This window comes from Lytechinus pictus, chromosome 15 (assembly GCF_037042905.1).
Source record: "Lytechinus pictus isolate F3 Inbred chromosome 15, Lp3.0, whole genome shotgun sequence".
In the NCBI taxonomy this organism is placed as follows: domain Eukaryota; kingdom Metazoa; phylum Echinodermata; class Echinoidea; order Temnopleuroida; family Toxopneustidae; genus Lytechinus; species Lytechinus pictus.
Window position 1 is genome coordinate 8,274,091 of NC_087259.1, and position 17,217 is coordinate 8,291,307.

At 36.3% G+C, this 17,217-nt stretch overlaps 1 protein-coding gene across 1 annotated transcript in view; it reads left to right on the forward strand.

Moving 5' to 3' along the window:
• The window catches only part of LOC129277219 (atrial natriuretic peptide receptor 1-like), a 50,326-nt gene that overhangs the window by 14,253 nt on the left and 18,856 nt on the right, over positions 1 to 17,217 (forward strand). The window contains exons 3-9 of the mRNA XM_064110616.1: positions 1,182 to 1,337; positions 3,367 to 3,502; positions 4,116 to 4,210; positions 8,489 to 8,621; positions 11,942 to 12,026; positions 14,547 to 14,670; positions 15,801 to 15,863. Coding sequence (XP_063966686.1) covers positions 1,182 to 1,337; positions 3,367 to 3,502; positions 4,116 to 4,210; positions 8,489 to 8,621; positions 11,942 to 12,026; positions 14,547 to 14,670; positions 15,801 to 15,863 — 792 coding nt within the window. The remainder of the gene's footprint in view (positions 1 to 1,181; positions 1,338 to 3,366; positions 3,503 to 4,115; positions 4,211 to 8,488; positions 8,622 to 11,941; positions 12,027 to 14,546; positions 14,671 to 15,800; positions 15,864 to 17,217) is intronic.

Below are 17,217 nucleotides of genomic sequence, written 5' to 3' on the forward strand. Positions count from 1 at the left end.
AGACCTACAGGCCATTCATGCAATCGCTGCCGCTATATGTGTCTTTTAATTAGCATGTTTTTGCTCAGCTGTTTCTTAAATGCAGCTAGATCGGGTGCATTTTTAGTAGTGGGAGAAAGTAAATTCCACTCTACAATAATGTACGAGGGTAGAGGGAATATTTGTAGCAATCCTTATTCAAAGTCATGAGACTATCTGGTTATTCTGGTTGTTGGCCTGGAGGATGCTTTGGAATTTTGATTTATATTACATGGAGTTATACTGTGTATATCTAAACAAAAGTATAAGCCGGCTAGTTGTTCTCCTGTCTTGGAGAATATCCCATTTTAGAATACTTATCATTTCGGTAACAATGCTTATGCGTTGATAATTTTTAGATACAAATCGTGCTGCTCTTCTTTTAGTTTTTTCAAGTTTATCTTGAAGGTTTTTCTGGTGGGGATCCCACACGGAACAACAATATTCCAGCCTAGGCCGCACAAGAGTCTTGTAGGCGATATCTTTAGTTTAAGTTAAACAATTCCATAGATTACGTTTCAACAATCCAAGTATATTGTTTGCTTTGTTTACGGTTGTATTAATATATGTAATATGGTTAGTCCAAGACAAATTATTAGATTATAAATGAACACCTAGGTAAGGATAGCTGTCATCGATGCTCAGTTCAGAGTTCCCAAGATAGTATTTATGGGTAGTGATTTTCTTCTTGTGTGTAACATGCATAATGAAACACTTTGATGTGTTAAATTGCATTTGCCAGATATTTTGCCATTCACACAGTTTGTTGATGTCACTTTTAAGAAGATCACAGTCTTCAGTTGAGGAAATATTTCTGTACAATCTAACATCCTTACCTTGGCTTTAATTTGGTAGATCGTTTATATAGAAACGGGAGAGGGCCGAGGACTGTGCCCTGCGGGACCCCAGAGGTCACCGAAGCATTAATGGAGTTTGACCATCCAGTATAACTTTCTGGTTTCGATTAGTAAGAAAAGTATCTATAAGAAAAGTATTAATCCAGGCTTTGATTTTCCCTCCAAGTGTATACCACAGTATTAGAATAATAAGAAGTAATACTAGTAGTCGACCTAAGGCTTTAGTAGAGGTGGTAGCAGCAATATGTAGAAGTGATGTACTTATTGTTTTTTTCCCCCATATTACGTCATATTATTTGTTTTAAGAACGACGATCGGGATGAAGACGCCAAGAAGGCCTACGAAGCCCTCCTCACCGTTCGTCTCTATGAGCCGCAGACTGACGAGTATAGAGCATTTCAGACGGAGCTGGAACGCCGTGAGATACGGGACTACAACTGGACAAGGCCCGACCCAGAGCATGTGAGGGCTTATTAAGGTGGATTAAGCAACAAGGATTTCACACAAGACGGGCTATATTCATGTGAAAATCTCTCTCTCTAAAAAAGAACGAAAATAGCCCCCCCCCCCCCGGGAAAATTATTATTATTATTTGTTTGGCGTCACCTGTGCCTGGGAGGCGAAAAGTGAACTGAATCACTATGACCCGCAGGTCTTATTCCAAAAGGACACAGTTGCTCCAAATATTTTTTTTTATGTCTTTAAAAAAAAATAACATTACCAAGGAGGGAAAGGCTACCGAGGTGCCTGGCATGGCGTATCGGGCTAAATTTTCTGAAAAGATGTGATCAATGCGAGCGAACAAAAATTTCGACCTTTTGATATATAAATATATTTTTGTGATATATTTTGATATAATATTCAGAAAATGATACCATATTTCACCCTTTTTCCTTTCTCTTTTTTTCTCTTGTGAAAATTATGGGGGTCCATGCCCTCAAGGCCCCCCCCCCCCCCGAACGGTACGCCAGTGGGGGATGCAATGGCTCGACAACCCCCCCCCCCCTGAATCAATGCATCTGCCCTTGCAGAAAGGAAAAAACATCTGTATCTAACGTTTTCTTCCAGATTTTAGTGAAATTTGATAATGAAATAAACATACTCCTTTCAATATCAGTTGTAAAGTAGAAATCATTAAAAAAATTCGATATTTTATCGTTGACATTTGAGCGAAGGCAAATACTATGGCTTTTTTCAAATTTTGGTCTTGACTATATTTCTCTTCATCTTCGTCGAACCAAACTGCAACTACACGAACGCATTTAAGAGAGCATAGCTTTTAAAAGTGCCATTCATTAAACATGATTCAAATATAACCTTGTGTGACTATTCTTAATTCACGAACTGTGTGACCCAATTTCATGTTGCCTAAATAGGCTCAGTATAATAGCCTTGATTTATTTGCCCATGCCAAATGAAAAACTTAGGTAATTTCCTGCAAACCTAGACATCAATGTAATTTCATCCTTACAGTTCAACCCTACAAAAGGATCATGGTATTGAAAACTTATTTTTTTATCTCATTTTCTGCTACGCGAACGGAGGTATGAAATCTAGAGTGAACTAAAGCACAAAAAATGAAGGTTGAATTTTACGGGTTATTTCCAAGAGACGGTTCATTTTATTTATTTATTTATTTCACCACGGTTAAAAGCCCATTTAGCATAGCTGATATTCAAAGGGGCCGTGATAGAAGTCGTTTTTTTTCAAAAGGGCCAAAGTACAATATTCAATACACAAAATTTATCATATCTGGCGTTGAAAGGAATATCATAAACCTCGTCGATATTCTAATAATGCCAAAATAATTACCAATCAAAATGTGAAAATGGGTGTCTCTTGGATTGCATTTTAATTTTGCCTTCAAAACTCCACTTTCAATTACGCCTCTGCCAAGTTACTTTTTAAACCTTAAAGTATTGTATTGAAAAACATTGAAATATATGATACTATTTTAGTTTTCCTCCCCCATCATGTTTCCCTTCCCCATTCATTTTGTTTTTATCACGGAAAATAAGTTTCCCAATTTTGTAATCATTTCAGGTTAATGTTGGTGGATGAAATTCTTGCTGAGAAAATTTTGATCAGTTATTCGAACGGCATAGGCCTACCTATATAAACGATGCTTAATCATGTTAATTGAAATTCTAAATTTCTCACTTTTGACTATTGCGGTATCATTTCGTTGCCAATGCTTTTCATAATGTTGTGATCTTAAACAGTTAACGGATGAAAGAGATTCTCGTTACGTTTATAGGTCTTATGTTTTATGTATAACCTTGCAAACAAACAAAAGTGCTTATTTCTTTATTTTAGATGAACGTCTTTGACAGTGCAATTCAAGAAGTTGTGGACCTGAAGTTCTTAGATAAAACGGATTTCTAGGTTGACCAATAAAAAATGACAAATGTATGATATATTACATCGAACATTACATGCATTGTCTCTAACACACACTTTGGAAAATAAACATTACTATTTATCCTTTCAGAATAATTTCTTTGCGAGTGCTTTCCACGATGCTGTGATCTTGTACAGCTTGGCTGTGAATGAAACGTTGGCTGAGGGAGGCAATATATCAGATGGCTACTCTATCACGAGGAAGATGTGGAATCGATCCTTGGACGGTAATTATTGATTTTATTATTTGCCATTTGCTTACCGGTAACCGGCGATTCGTCTACTATTTGCACTGACTCTTTTTTTTTAGCCCATTTGCAATTTCGTTTTGTTTACAGATAGGCTAAACCCATTTTCCTTCTCACATCCATTTTGTCTAAATACCAATCAGTCTATTTTGATTACGTAAGCAGATTATGAACCAAACTTTGCATATGAAGTGGAAATTAGATCGTCTGAGCATTAGACTAAATGGCATTTGGAAGCGGGTGTTTACAAATCGGTTGATATTTTCTCCGGCGACAATTGCTCGGTTGTTCTTGACCATTGGAATGACCAACTTCAATTCATGATGTAACACTATACCCTGTCCTAAACCTATAAAACCCATTTGCAACCCTAACCCTTCATCTTAGACAAAAGAAAGCCCGGAGCAATTGTCGCCGGAGAAAATGTCGTGTCACCCATGTGCTATATAGGCCAACAATATGATTCAACATTTAGGCGAATAACAATGGTTTCGCATGAATGTGAAATATGATATTGACCAGTCACTAATTTCGTCATGAAACTTATCAAAATTAATTCAAAATGATTTAAAATATTTTGGTCATTGAAAAGGCATATCTGGCACAGTCACAATCAACAATAACGGCGACCGGAACGCAGACTACTCCATCTGGGACATGACTGATACCGTAAACGGCACATTTCAGGTGAACCTTTTGACATTTGAACTAGTAGATAGTTTGAGTTTGGTATAATAATGATAGTATAGGATTTGAATAGCACACGTATCCTCCATGATGGTATACACCTTGCTAGGTGCTCAAGGCGCTCCTATATTACCCCGGCTAAGCTAGCCTACCGATTCCGGTGCTCACAGTTTTTTAGTAATTACTTCTTGTTGGTACCCATTTGCCTCACCTGGGTTAAGTGCAGCACAATGTGGGTAAATTTCTTGCTGAAGGAAAACACGCCGCGGCTGGGAATCGCACCCACGTCCCTCAGACTGAAAGGCGAGACCACCAGACCACGGAGCCCCCGTATAACGTATGCAATTATAAAATACAAGTAAGAATACTTGAGAGGATTTCTTTTCTCTTTCTTTTCTGTAGTGTACTTTACTCTCATCAATTCCAAACACGTGACTTATAAAGCACAAAATCCACTCTGTAAGCGTGTTCAAGGGGCATAACGAAATTGGGAAGTGATTTATATGTTCCGGGGGCCACTTACATTGACGAGTGGATACCATGCGCGACCCCCCCAAAAAAAAAAAAAAAAAAAAAAAAAAACGTAAAAAAGATGTCTCTTACAAGATAGGGCACGTTACGTACGTAACGTAAAAAGGGTGTCAAAAACACTGAAATAATAGAAAAAAGGGTATCTATTTCGCTAGGAAAGCTACGTGTTTAGGTTCAAATTTGCGAGGATATGAAAAATTAAGACTAAACTGTTTTATAAAGGATGTACTTTGCGCGAGTTGTGGGAGGGGGGGGGCGTACTAAACCCAATGATGTAGGTGTAAAGGTAAAACCAACGACCGACGTCCGTGACATAACAATTAAAATATCGCTGTACTTGTTTAGGGGTTCAATTCAGGGAATACTTGCCAAGAGTATCGTTTTATTTCCAATACTTGTTAAGGGTAGGGTTTCACACGCCAATACTTGATAAGGGGTGCATTTTCAGAATATGGAAAATACTTGTTTTACTTGTTTAGGGTGCTTTTCGAGATCCCGTGGTCGCGCATGGTATCCACTCGTCAATGGAAGTGCCCCCCCCTCCCGATATATGTTCTTTTTATCGTGATGCAGGGTCCCTTTGTAAACCAGTTTCATAACTGAATGGGCAAGCCTACTACGTGAATAAAACTGAAATAAAAAAAAAAGAATAAATCACTAAACAATGAAAGCTGATGAACAGTTTCAACCAACGGTATACAGTCCGTAATTCCGAAGGTTCGTAATTCCAAAACACGTAAATTGCGTATACCTCGATGTTCGTTAATCCGAAAACGAAAAAGGGTTCGTTAATCCGAACATTTGTTGCGTTATTCCGAAGGTTCGTTAGTCCGGAAACGAAATATTGTTCGTTATTCCGAAGATTCGTTAGTCCGAAAGCGAAATAAGGTTTGTTATTCCGAAGGTTCTATTATCCGAAAATGAAATAAGGTTCGTTATTCAGAAGGTTCATTAATCAGATAAATAAAATGAAAATTAAGCCTTCCGAGCAATTTTTGTAATCATGAAAAAGATTTTTATCTAACCAGAGAATAACCGTGAGCGCGAAGCGCGAGCGAAAATTTTTAATATACTGACCAGAAAGGAACCTGTTAAGGAGTGCATTTAGTGACTCGTAAAAAGGATACATATTTCCCCAATCGAATAATGCGTGCGCGAAGCGCGAGCTGAAAATGTGTGATATTCCAACATGAAAACTGGAATGTCTAGTTTTCAGGTTTTCAGGTTGGAATATCACAATTTTTTTCGTGTAAGAGTTAAGCAAAGATAAAATTATCTTTGTGTAGGATAATGAAAATGAAGTTCTTTGTGTAGGTTGAATGAAGATGAAACTATTTTCGTGTAGGAGTTAAACGAAGATGAAATTATCTTCGTGTAGGAGTTTATTGAAGATGAAATTATCTTTATGTAGGTTAAACAAAGATGAAATTTTCTTTGTGTAGGAGTTTAGCGAAGATGAAATTATCTTTGTGTAAGAGTTAAGTGAAGGTGAAATTATCTTCTTGTAGGTTAAACGAAAATAAAATTATCTTTGTGTAGTTTAAACGAAGAAGAAATTATCTTTGTGTAGGTTAAACGAAGAAGAAATTATCTTTGTGTAGGAGTTTAGCGAAGACGAAATTATCTTTGTGTAAGAGTTAAGTGAAGGTGAAATTATCTTCTTGTAGGTTAAACGAAAATAAAATTATCTTTGTGTAGGTTAAACGAAGAAGAAATTATCTTTGTCTAGGTTAAACGAAGAAGAAATTATCTTTGTCTATGTTAAACGAAAAAGAAATTATCTTTGTCTAGGTTAAACGAAGAAGAAATTATCTTTGTCTATGTTAAACGAAAAAGAAATTATCTTTGTCTAGGTTAAACGAAGAAGAAATTATCTTCTTGTAGGAGTTAAACGAAGATGTAATTATCTTCATGTAGGACGCTGAGCAAAGATGAAATTATCTTCTGTAGGGCTAAGCGAAGTCGAAATTATCTTTCTTTTGGTTAAACGAAGATTAAATTATCTTCTTATATCATTTGTACATATATTTCTGTATTTATTTGTATATATTAGATCGCATTGCTACATTTCGTTTCCGATTGTTTGAATTCCTTGTCTTGAATGAACATTGCTATTGAAGTAAGATGCGAGTGTGTGGAGGTTTAAATTAGAGAAGTAAGATGTTTGAGTGGTGTAATGCAGGATTGTGATTGAGAAATCTACGAATCAGTCTAATGAAATTTTGAATAAAATGACAAAAAGTTTCGATCATTTTGAAAAGATTTATTGTTAAATTCTAAGCATTTATATATTCAGAAACAGGGTGAGTAACGAACAAAACGATAACTGTTGTGGTTTTCTAACCTCAAATGTATTATGTTGTAGGCCTACTTCAAAAAGGGTATTTCATTTTGAAAAAGGGCATTTCCCATTTTGAATAAAGGCATTTTTTTCCTATGGGGATTGTTTTTGGGGAGCGACAAGTGTCCCATGCCAGGGGCGTGTACGTACTCAGGATTCTCTCGCGGGAAAAAATAAAGCCTAAATATATCTCTTATCATAATCAGAAATCACTTTGAAAAGTTTTTGCTCAACTTAATTACTTACAAAACACACAACCAACGACTTAACGTAGATGATAAATATCATGGTGAAAATATCCATTTGCGCAAAAATGCCCATTTTGACATATAAGTGTCCTTTTTGGCTTTGCCCCCCCCCAACAAAAATGTTCCACCGCCACTGCTTCCCATCCTCATGAACAGCAATGGTGTTTCTCCACCCCCCCCCCCCCCCACGCTTGCCCTTCCTGTTTTCCCAGCTTCGCCACAGATTATTTCAATTTTCGGATTAACGAACCCTGTTTCATTTTAGGATTAACGAATCTCCGGAATCACGAACCTTATTTCGTTTTCGGACTTACGAACCTTCGTAGTAACGAACCTTATTTCGTTTTTGAATAAACGATCCTTCGGAATTACGAACCATCGCAATTACGAACCTTCGGAATAACGAAGCTTCTGAATATTCGAACCTTCGGAATAACCAACGCAACCCAAATCAATAGTAGATATATATATATTCTTTATCACCACTGTAAATTGTAGCGCAACTTTGAAATATATCTACATATATATATTTATTTCAAGTTGTTTGTAAAAGAAATCGAAACTTTTGGAGACGTAGCACCATAACAACTAAAAAAAAATCTTGTTGGTTAAAGGGTGGATAGAATAAGATTTCGGACTATGGGTTTCACAATATATAACACTGATTCAAACTGTTGATATTCATTGGATTATAATAATAATTCATGATTATAATAATAATTAAAAAAATGTGTTGCTTGCAAAGTCTTTTCCAGATACACAAGCTATCCGGACAAATAACAAATAGGTGTATTGGACCTAGTTTCAGAAACTGGTTTATTATGAATATGAGAAAAAAAATTAAAGCGACATATAAAATGTAATATAATTATATGCCTATATGAATAAATGGCAGTACGAAAAAGTGCATTAAAAAGTCTCTTAAAAATATTGTAGTCAGAGGAGGCGCCAAACAGAAGTGAACAGGGGCGACCCCCTCCCCCCTATGATTTTCAAATCGTGAAAAAAGACCAGAAAATTATAATATAGTTACCTCTGTAATCCGGGTTAAAAAAATCATTACCCCTCCCCCCCCCCCCCCCCTCCTTCATGCACTTCTTTAAAATACTCTGGCTCGGTCCTTGATTTTTATCATTTCTGCATAACCTATATAATCAGGTCCTATCGAATTATTATGGGGAGACTGGTATACTTGAGAGGACGGGGGTGAAGCCGGCATGGCCAGGAGGGGGTCTCGACCCGCCGAGAGATGCCCCAGAATGTGGCTTCCAGAACGAGAAATGTCAGTCCAGTGAGTATTACGTTCTGGGTGGAACATTCGTACATTTAATAATAAAACTGTTGTTTACTCTTGTAAATAAATCTTGAACAGTCCGCCTATATACAGTGCGTATCAAAAAAAAGTTTACACTCAGAAAAAATCCTGTAAAATTATACATTTGTAATATCCTGAAGATTTTTCCACATTTTAACATTGGTACAGATCCACTTAAGCAAATGACGATATAACTGTCGATAAATATTTCCACTTGAGTGAGCACCACTTACTTTTGAAAAGTTAGTGAAAAACGATTTGCGCAGAACTTTGAAATAGTTATGCGAATAACAGTAGGCCTTAATCATGAAGAACACGTGGAATTTAGCTAGTAAAATTGATTTGGAGATATATTTTACCTCTTTTATTTTGTTTCCTTGCCCAAAACACTTCGAAGGGTGCATTGCGCCCCACCCACTCCCCCACACACCGAGGCCATCGTGACGATATTTGCTTTACACTAAGCTGTGATTTACATGAAATGGCTTAGGCTTGATTTTCATTTTGTTAATCATTGTCAAGCTTGGGAAAAGTGGAGAAACAAGTATTAAATAAAAATGAAATGTAAACCCACTTTAAATGATAAAACTTAGTGAAAAAATGCTGGAGATGTCTGATATAAACTTTTTCAGATTTAGTTATGTCCTCAGATCCAGCTGGCACAAAAAGGGTAAAGGTTGTGCTTACTAAGTGTTGAAATTTCAATTTGGGTGGCAAAATTGTTACAAAATGCTTGAATGTATCCGTTTATTTCAATTGACTAAAAGTGGAAGGGATATGTATGAGAAATGTTTCGCAGGGTAAGTTTGATTTTGCCCTTTCATCTTGACACAGCGTGAAAACAGCATTTCTGCGCAAACAGATTTCTGCGAGCTTTACAAAAATGGACAGTGCTTACTCAAGTGTAACATTCTGTCGAAACTTTTACTTTCATTAGATAGTTGAGACCCAAACCCAAATTTATATGTGTAAAAATTACCCACATGTTGTATATTTTTTAATTCCCAGGGCTTTTTTCAAAGTGTAAACTTTTTTTGATACGCACTGTATATATATAACGACACAAATATGTTTTATACATATGGTTAGGGCTTTTTTCTATGAAAAGCGTTGTTTTTATTTATTTTCATTCAAGGTTTTTATTGTCTCACCTGCATAGCAGAGTGAGACTATAGGCGCCGCTTTTCCGACGGCGGCGGCGGCGGCGACGGCGGCGGCGGCGGCGGCGTCAACACCAAATCTTAACCTGAGGTTAAGTTTTTGAAATGACAGCATAACTTAGAAAGTATATGGACCTAGTTCATGAAACTTGGCCATAAGGTTAATCAAGTATTACTGAACATCCTGCCTGAGTTTCATGTCACATGACCAAGGTCAAAGGTCATTTAGGGTCAATGAACTTAGACCATGTTGGGGGAATCAACATCAAAATCTTAGCCTAAGGTTAAGTTTTTGAAATGTCATCATAACTTAGAAAATAAATGGACCTAGTTCATGAAACTTATACATAAGGTTAATCAAGTATCACTGAACATCCTGCATGAGTTTCACATCACATGACCAAGGTCAAAGGTCATTTAGGGTCAATGAACTTTGGCCGAATTGGGGGTATCTGTTGAATTACCATCATAACTTTGAAAGTTTATGGATCTGATTCATGAAACTTGGACATAATAGTAATCAAGTATTACTGAACATCCTGTGCAAGTTTCAGGTCACATGATCAAGGTCAAAGGTCATTTAGGGTCAATGAACTTTGGCCAAATTGGGGTATTTGTTGAATTACAGCCATAAATTTGAAAGTGTGTTGGTCTAGTTCATAAAACTTGGACATAATAGTAATCAAGTATCACTGAACATCCTGTGCGAGTTTCAGGTCACATGATCAAGGTCAAAGGTCATGTAAGGTCAAAGAACTTTGGCCACGTTGGGGGTATTTGTTGAATTGCCATCATATCTCTATAAGTGTATTGGTCTAGTTCATAAAACGTGGAAATAAGAGTAACCAAGTATCACTGAACATCTTGTGCGAGTTATAGTAGTTTTCAAAATCAGCACTGCTGCTATATTGAATCGCGTGATGCAGGTGAGACGGCCAGAGGCATTCCACTTGTTTCTGTATTTGTTATATTTATTATGCATCTATATTTTGACAGGGCTCCCTTGTAAAGCAGGCACTTTGGCTTGAATGGGACTACCCTGTCTTTTAAAGAAAACGTGAATAAATAAATAAACATTTGTTCATCTGTCTAGTGGATACAGAGACTCCAACTCTCCCGCTTTCGGTGGGAAATCTCCCGCCGAAAGCCCATTTTCGCAAAATCTCCCGTTCTCCAGCTTGTGATTAAATATCTCCCGCCCAGGCCTTAAGTGTCGCGCTTAAAATGATATTTCTCTCGCCCAAACACCTATTTAAAAACTGAAATTAGATTTTCATATCCAAGTAGTGCTACAACGCTGCGCGCGATGGCATGAAAAGAAGTTTTATTAAGCCAAAATGTATGATTTGATTCCTTGAATTGTTATTTACTGAGTGGCATCATATACTGACAAATTAACCTGAGATAGCATGCACGAGAGAGCATCTAAAACCCTACTACTTCCAGGGTCCGCTTTCCGGGGCCCTTAAGCGGGCACTGAGACCCGCAAGGCACTTCCCGCTTCGCTTCGCGCACATCAAGTTATAGTCTCCAATTTACTAGGGATCCAGGCGGGAGAATATCCAGATTAGAAGGTGCTTGGAGTCGGATTCTCTGTGGATAGGAGCCGCGTTTCCTCTTGATAACAAAATAAACCATTATGATTTGCGTGATTGAATGAATAAATACGCAAATGTACCATTTATCAATTGATAAGGGAATGCTCTGCAGGATCTGGGAAGTATTTTCGGGGGGGGGGCTGAGCTGAGAGTGGGAGTGGGGGCTGAACCTGCATAGAAATCAAAATTTGATGGTTTTTTAACGTTTCTGTACGCTTTTACTGCCCCCGCCCCCACAACCCCCATATCCGGTGCCGCAGTCCTTGCCCTCGATACAAAGCCCTCATTTTGACGGGCATGTATAGTGAACATTCTCCAAAAAAAATCAACGCTTAAATCCCCTGTCCGGCAAATTTAGTCCAATGCCAACCATGCGGTTAAATTTTTATTTTCTACTCATGAAGTTTTTGAAGTGGTCATTATTCGTTGCATGCGTTTAATTGTTATTATTTTCAATGCTAAGCTCATGATATGTGGATACTTTGCAATTGATTATTACAAGAATTTTCGTTATTTATTTTGAATTGAATTGAAACAGATGAGTTCCCGATTCTTGGGCTTGTTGGTATCGTAGCCGTGGTGGTGGTCCTGGCGTCTGCTGGGATTCTTTTCGTTATTTACAGGTAAAGCTTTCCAGCATTTTAGGGGCAGAAGCAAGTGGTATTTCCAAGGAGCTTCTTTGTATTTCCAACTGAATAGTTCAAAGAAAGTTATTGTATTATTAATAAGTTATGAATCGTTTAGTGGAATCAGTTAAAAATTTCTAAAAAGAAAATTTCTCTGTTGTCGTGACGTGCAAGGTTACACCAACTGCTTTTGGCTTCATAAACGTCTGCTCATAATTCGGCATTACTGGATGTATCATGATATTTATGGATTTAATTTTTTTTATTACGAATTCGAATAACTTGATCATGTTTATGGTGACGTTGACTTGGGGGCAACATTATTAATTGGTTGTCTCTAAGTTTTTCTAAAAAATAAAGTGGCAAAAACCTGTTTCAGTCTGTGAAAACGATAGGTTTTTAAACTACTAATAAGGTTGTCTGTAAGTTTTGCTAGCAATAGAGTAGGCAAAGAAACCAATTTCAGTCTATGAATACGGTTACAGGTTTTTAAACTTCTGATGAGGGTAACATTCACAATTCTGTTAATTGTATATAAATCATCAATCGGTCAAGCCCAACATTACATTACAGAATTACTTAAACTTAAAACCCAATCACAAAGTCGAAGCCTGCGAAGTTCCACAGATAAATTATTTTTCCAGATCCCATTTCACAAAACTTGGTGATCGTGCATTTGCACTTGCTGCCCCCAAAACTATGGACTAGCCTGCCAATTGATATAAGAAGCTCTCCATCCTAGACTCTATTCAAATCACAATTAAAAACATATCTCTTTAGTTTATAAGAGAATTTGCTGTGTAGACACAAGTAAAAAGAGCTCTGAACAAGCGCAGCTGAATATATCCATATAAAAGCTGCGCTATACAAATTAATGTTTATTATTATTATCATTATTATTATTATTATAAATTGGTTATTGGTAAGCTTTAGCAGAAAGAAAGCAAGCAAAGAAATATGTTTCAGACAATGCCCAACTGGAAAGTACACAGTGTCACACAGTGTGATCACAGTGTGTTCACAGTGTGGACTATGTTAAAATATTATTCACACTGTTGAAGTGTGGAAATATTTTCACACTGTGGACTCCTCGACAGTGTGACTGTTCACACTCGTGTTCACACGGTCGACTTTGAGATTCACTCTGTTGAACTGCTCAAACTTAACAGTATGAAGGTAATTTTGCATTGTGTTCCACAGTGTGAAGACACTGTGACACACTCACTGTGCACAATCGGACACTGTTATTTCCAGTCGGGTGAGGACGATAGATTTTTAAACTACTGATGAGGGTAACATTATCAATTGGTTAACTGTAAGTTTTACTTTAAAAATAAAGCATGCCAATAAAACTGTTTCAGACTTTGAATGAAAACGGTAGGTTCTGATAAATGTTCAATTTAATAATCCTAAATACACCACATACAACAAGATCAGAGATGGCGTATGGGAATATCTTCCCCTTTCGCACTGGATCTCTCTACGTTCCTGAAGTGACAATACTCTGTGTACAAATGTCATGAAATATTTGTCTAGAGAATCGTCAGATGTGAATCAATGTCAAAACAGCTATAAAAGTCAATATGAAGCATCCTAATCGCCTCACGTTTGCACATCTTCCATCGGGAAACCGAGGTGCGTTTCGTATAAAGCTGTTCCTGAGTTAAGCCCGTTTCACACTATGCGATTCGTTGCGATCCGAATTTCAAATTAATTGTGATAACATTTGATATGGACATTCCAACTAATAAAATATTACGGATTAGAGGTCAGAATAGTGGTAGGACTACTGAAATCGAAATACAGTCCATTTTAGAGCTTGAAGCGGCTTGAACTAAATTGAATAGCAATTTTCCTCATTATTGTGTTTGCATAATAGGCTCATGGCATGCTACAGAACTGCCGTTCAATTTAATTTCATTTAATCAATAAATGGTACTACTTGCGGTTTGAAAAATTAATGACAAGTTCAATCAATTTAGTCATGGTTGTGATAATTGGATGATAACAACAACAATAATATTAATAATGATGATGATGATAATGATAATAATAATGATAATAATAATAACGATTATGATGATGATGATGATATGGAAATTTGCAATTCGCCGGTATCGATCATGAAAAGATGCTCATTGCACAATAAAGAAAAGAAGAAGAAAAAAAGGCTTTTAAAAGCTTAAAAAGCTTATAGCTTAAAAGCCTGTGTGAATAACCTGGATTTCAGTGAGTTTTTGAAAGTGGTAGGACAAGAAATATTGCGGATGATAGTTGCAATGACGATAATAACAAGAACATTAATGATAATGACCTTCTTTACTGTTCAATCTTGAATTCCGGATAGTCGATGTGAATTGAGATCATTTGACCTTAAAACCACAAAGAAGTCAAGATATTAAGAGTTTACTTTGCTTTCCCTTTCATTCTTTAAAGCATATATCGAGTCGGGTAATCCTCTCACAAGGTAATATGATAATAGTCGGTAATAATATTTTTATGGCTTTTCTTACACAGGAAACATCGACTTGATGCAGAGCTTATGAGCATGTCTTGGAAGGTCACGTGGGATGAGCTTCTATTTGACGAGATTGGCAAATCGGTTGCCACGGCAACGTCTCGTTCTAGCATATCTTCGCGGGTAAAGAAAGACTTTTTTCCCCTTCAATTATTATCTCGTTATGAAAGTTCATTTCTCTTCTTGAAGTTTATTCCTCTTTGGTATAATTTTTTTTGTATGGTACATTCTGAACTATCACACTTTATCAAATGTTCTCCCCCCCCCCTCAAAAAATACTATAATAATCATGATAAACGAAACCTAGTTGATATAACAAACTAAGTCTCTTTCCAATCTTAATGACAACTTAACTTTCTAGCTAAAAATATTCAACAATATCTGTCTGTCTACTGTATCTATCTATCTATCTATCTATCTATTTATCTATCTGTCTATCTATCTATCTTTTATCTATCTATTTTTCTATATTATCTATCTATCTATTAATCTATCTATCCGACTCTAATTTGCTTGTTTGTCTATTCAATAATCGGATAGTTTGGTTTTTACAAACCGGGATGATCCAATTTTCTTAACTCTTCATAAATATTTACATATCAATAAACTACTCAATTTAGGAAATAATTAATATTTCATCGATTTTTGAATAAAATTTCATGTCATGATATAGATAGGTAGAAAGAGTTGCCTTATGATATCACCATCTCACTCATCTCGACGCAGTTTTGTGATTTGTTTTTATTTGCTATATTTTTATTATTTTGTTTTATTTATTTATATATTCTTTTTTTGGGGGGGGGGGTGAATGCTCGTTTTAAAATGCTGTAACTCTCTTATTTCCATCCAGTTTGAGAGAGATTTTCATTCTTTTGCCTGTTCAATATCAATATTCATATTCAATTAACTAGATCTTGGATTAAAGTACAAATAACGTTAAGTATTTTGATGAATAATTCCATGGTTACGAATAATGCATTTGTAGAATATCAATGAGGCCAGTAAGATGTGTGATATATTATGTGTACTCTTCAATCGTGTAAATATTACAAATGTTATAAACTGTACAGTTTTTAATGTTTTAATGTATATACATGTGTAATTCAGTATTGTGTCAGCGATGCATGATCTAATATATGTCATACTATACCACACCTGATTTCAAATCTTAGTTTCAAAAAATGAATTCATAGTTTTTGCTGGTATATTCTTCTATAAATTGCACGCTTTACCTTTAATCTAATTCACAATAGAGATCAATGAATTCTGAAATACAAGATGGAGGCCAAATATTCGCTACTATTGCCAGATACAAGGTGAGTTGTTTTCGGTTTAGCATTACTATTAGATAACAAATTAATGACGAGTCCAATCAAATTAGTCGCGGTAGTAGTGATAATGAATTGCAAATCTGCATTAATATAATGATTGGGTGCAAACAAAATTATATATTTATGATCCTGACGCTAATTGGTTTCTGTAAAGGTCACATTAAGCCGACTGCGCCCTACTGGAAAGAACACAGTATCTCACAGTATGACCACAGTGTGTTCGCATTACGTAGTCCAGGAAACATTTGGCCCATGGGCTAAATATCTCCTGTGGGCTAATTTAGTCCACAGAGCATTTCACAAAGGATGGGCTAATGAACCCATCGAGAATTCGAGCCATAGTGGACTATGTGAATATTTGATTCACACTGTTCTAATGCTCAGATTCCACAGTGTGAAGATATTTTCATACTGTGGACTCCTCGACAGTGTGACTGTACATAGCGTGTCCATATGGTCGACTATGTGAATATGTGGTTCACACTGTTGCAATGCTCAAACTAAATAGTGTGAGGGAGATTTCACACTGTGGACACCTCGACAGTGTGACTGTGTACACCATGTTCACACGGTCGGCTATGTGAATATGTGATTCACACTGATAGATTGCTCATATTAAACAGTGTGAGTGTGATTTCACATTGTCTATCACAGTGTGATCACACTGTGGGACACTATGTTCGTTCTCCGAAAGACTTGTCATCAGTCGGTTTGGAGGTTTCATTTGTATTCATACATTCATATGCATTTATTTCCTTCATTACATTTACAAACATATTTATATAGAGATACACAAGTGACTTTGGCAAATTTTTAGCAATAGAACTGCGGACGTTCTATATGCGGTAAAGGGTAATAATCGTAATTGATACACTCTACATTTTCACCAGTGTATACATTTCACTCCCATCTGAAACATCAATTATCCAACACTTCATTATGCAAACTACTAAATTGATGTTTTATCTACGTTTTCGACATATCGATAATCAAAAGACCCATTCACAAAGGGAAACAGAAATGATAGATGGCGATGACCTTGTGCTCAGGGGCCGTAACACAAACCTCAGAAGTCATCACAGAACATTCTTTTTACAATTAAATGGATTGACTACAATGTACAATTAATCGTGAAAATACAACGCTAACTTTTGTGTTACGGGACCAAAGTTTCATGCTATTAAGCCTTCGATAATTGCAAGAATTATTAAACGTATTTATTGTAGTGTTTGAATGAAGTGGATATTTTTGTTTTAGTGTTCCTAATTTTGACAGATTTCATTTCATTTCATTTCATTTCATTTCATTTCATTTATTTGTCCGTTAAAACGGATAATTG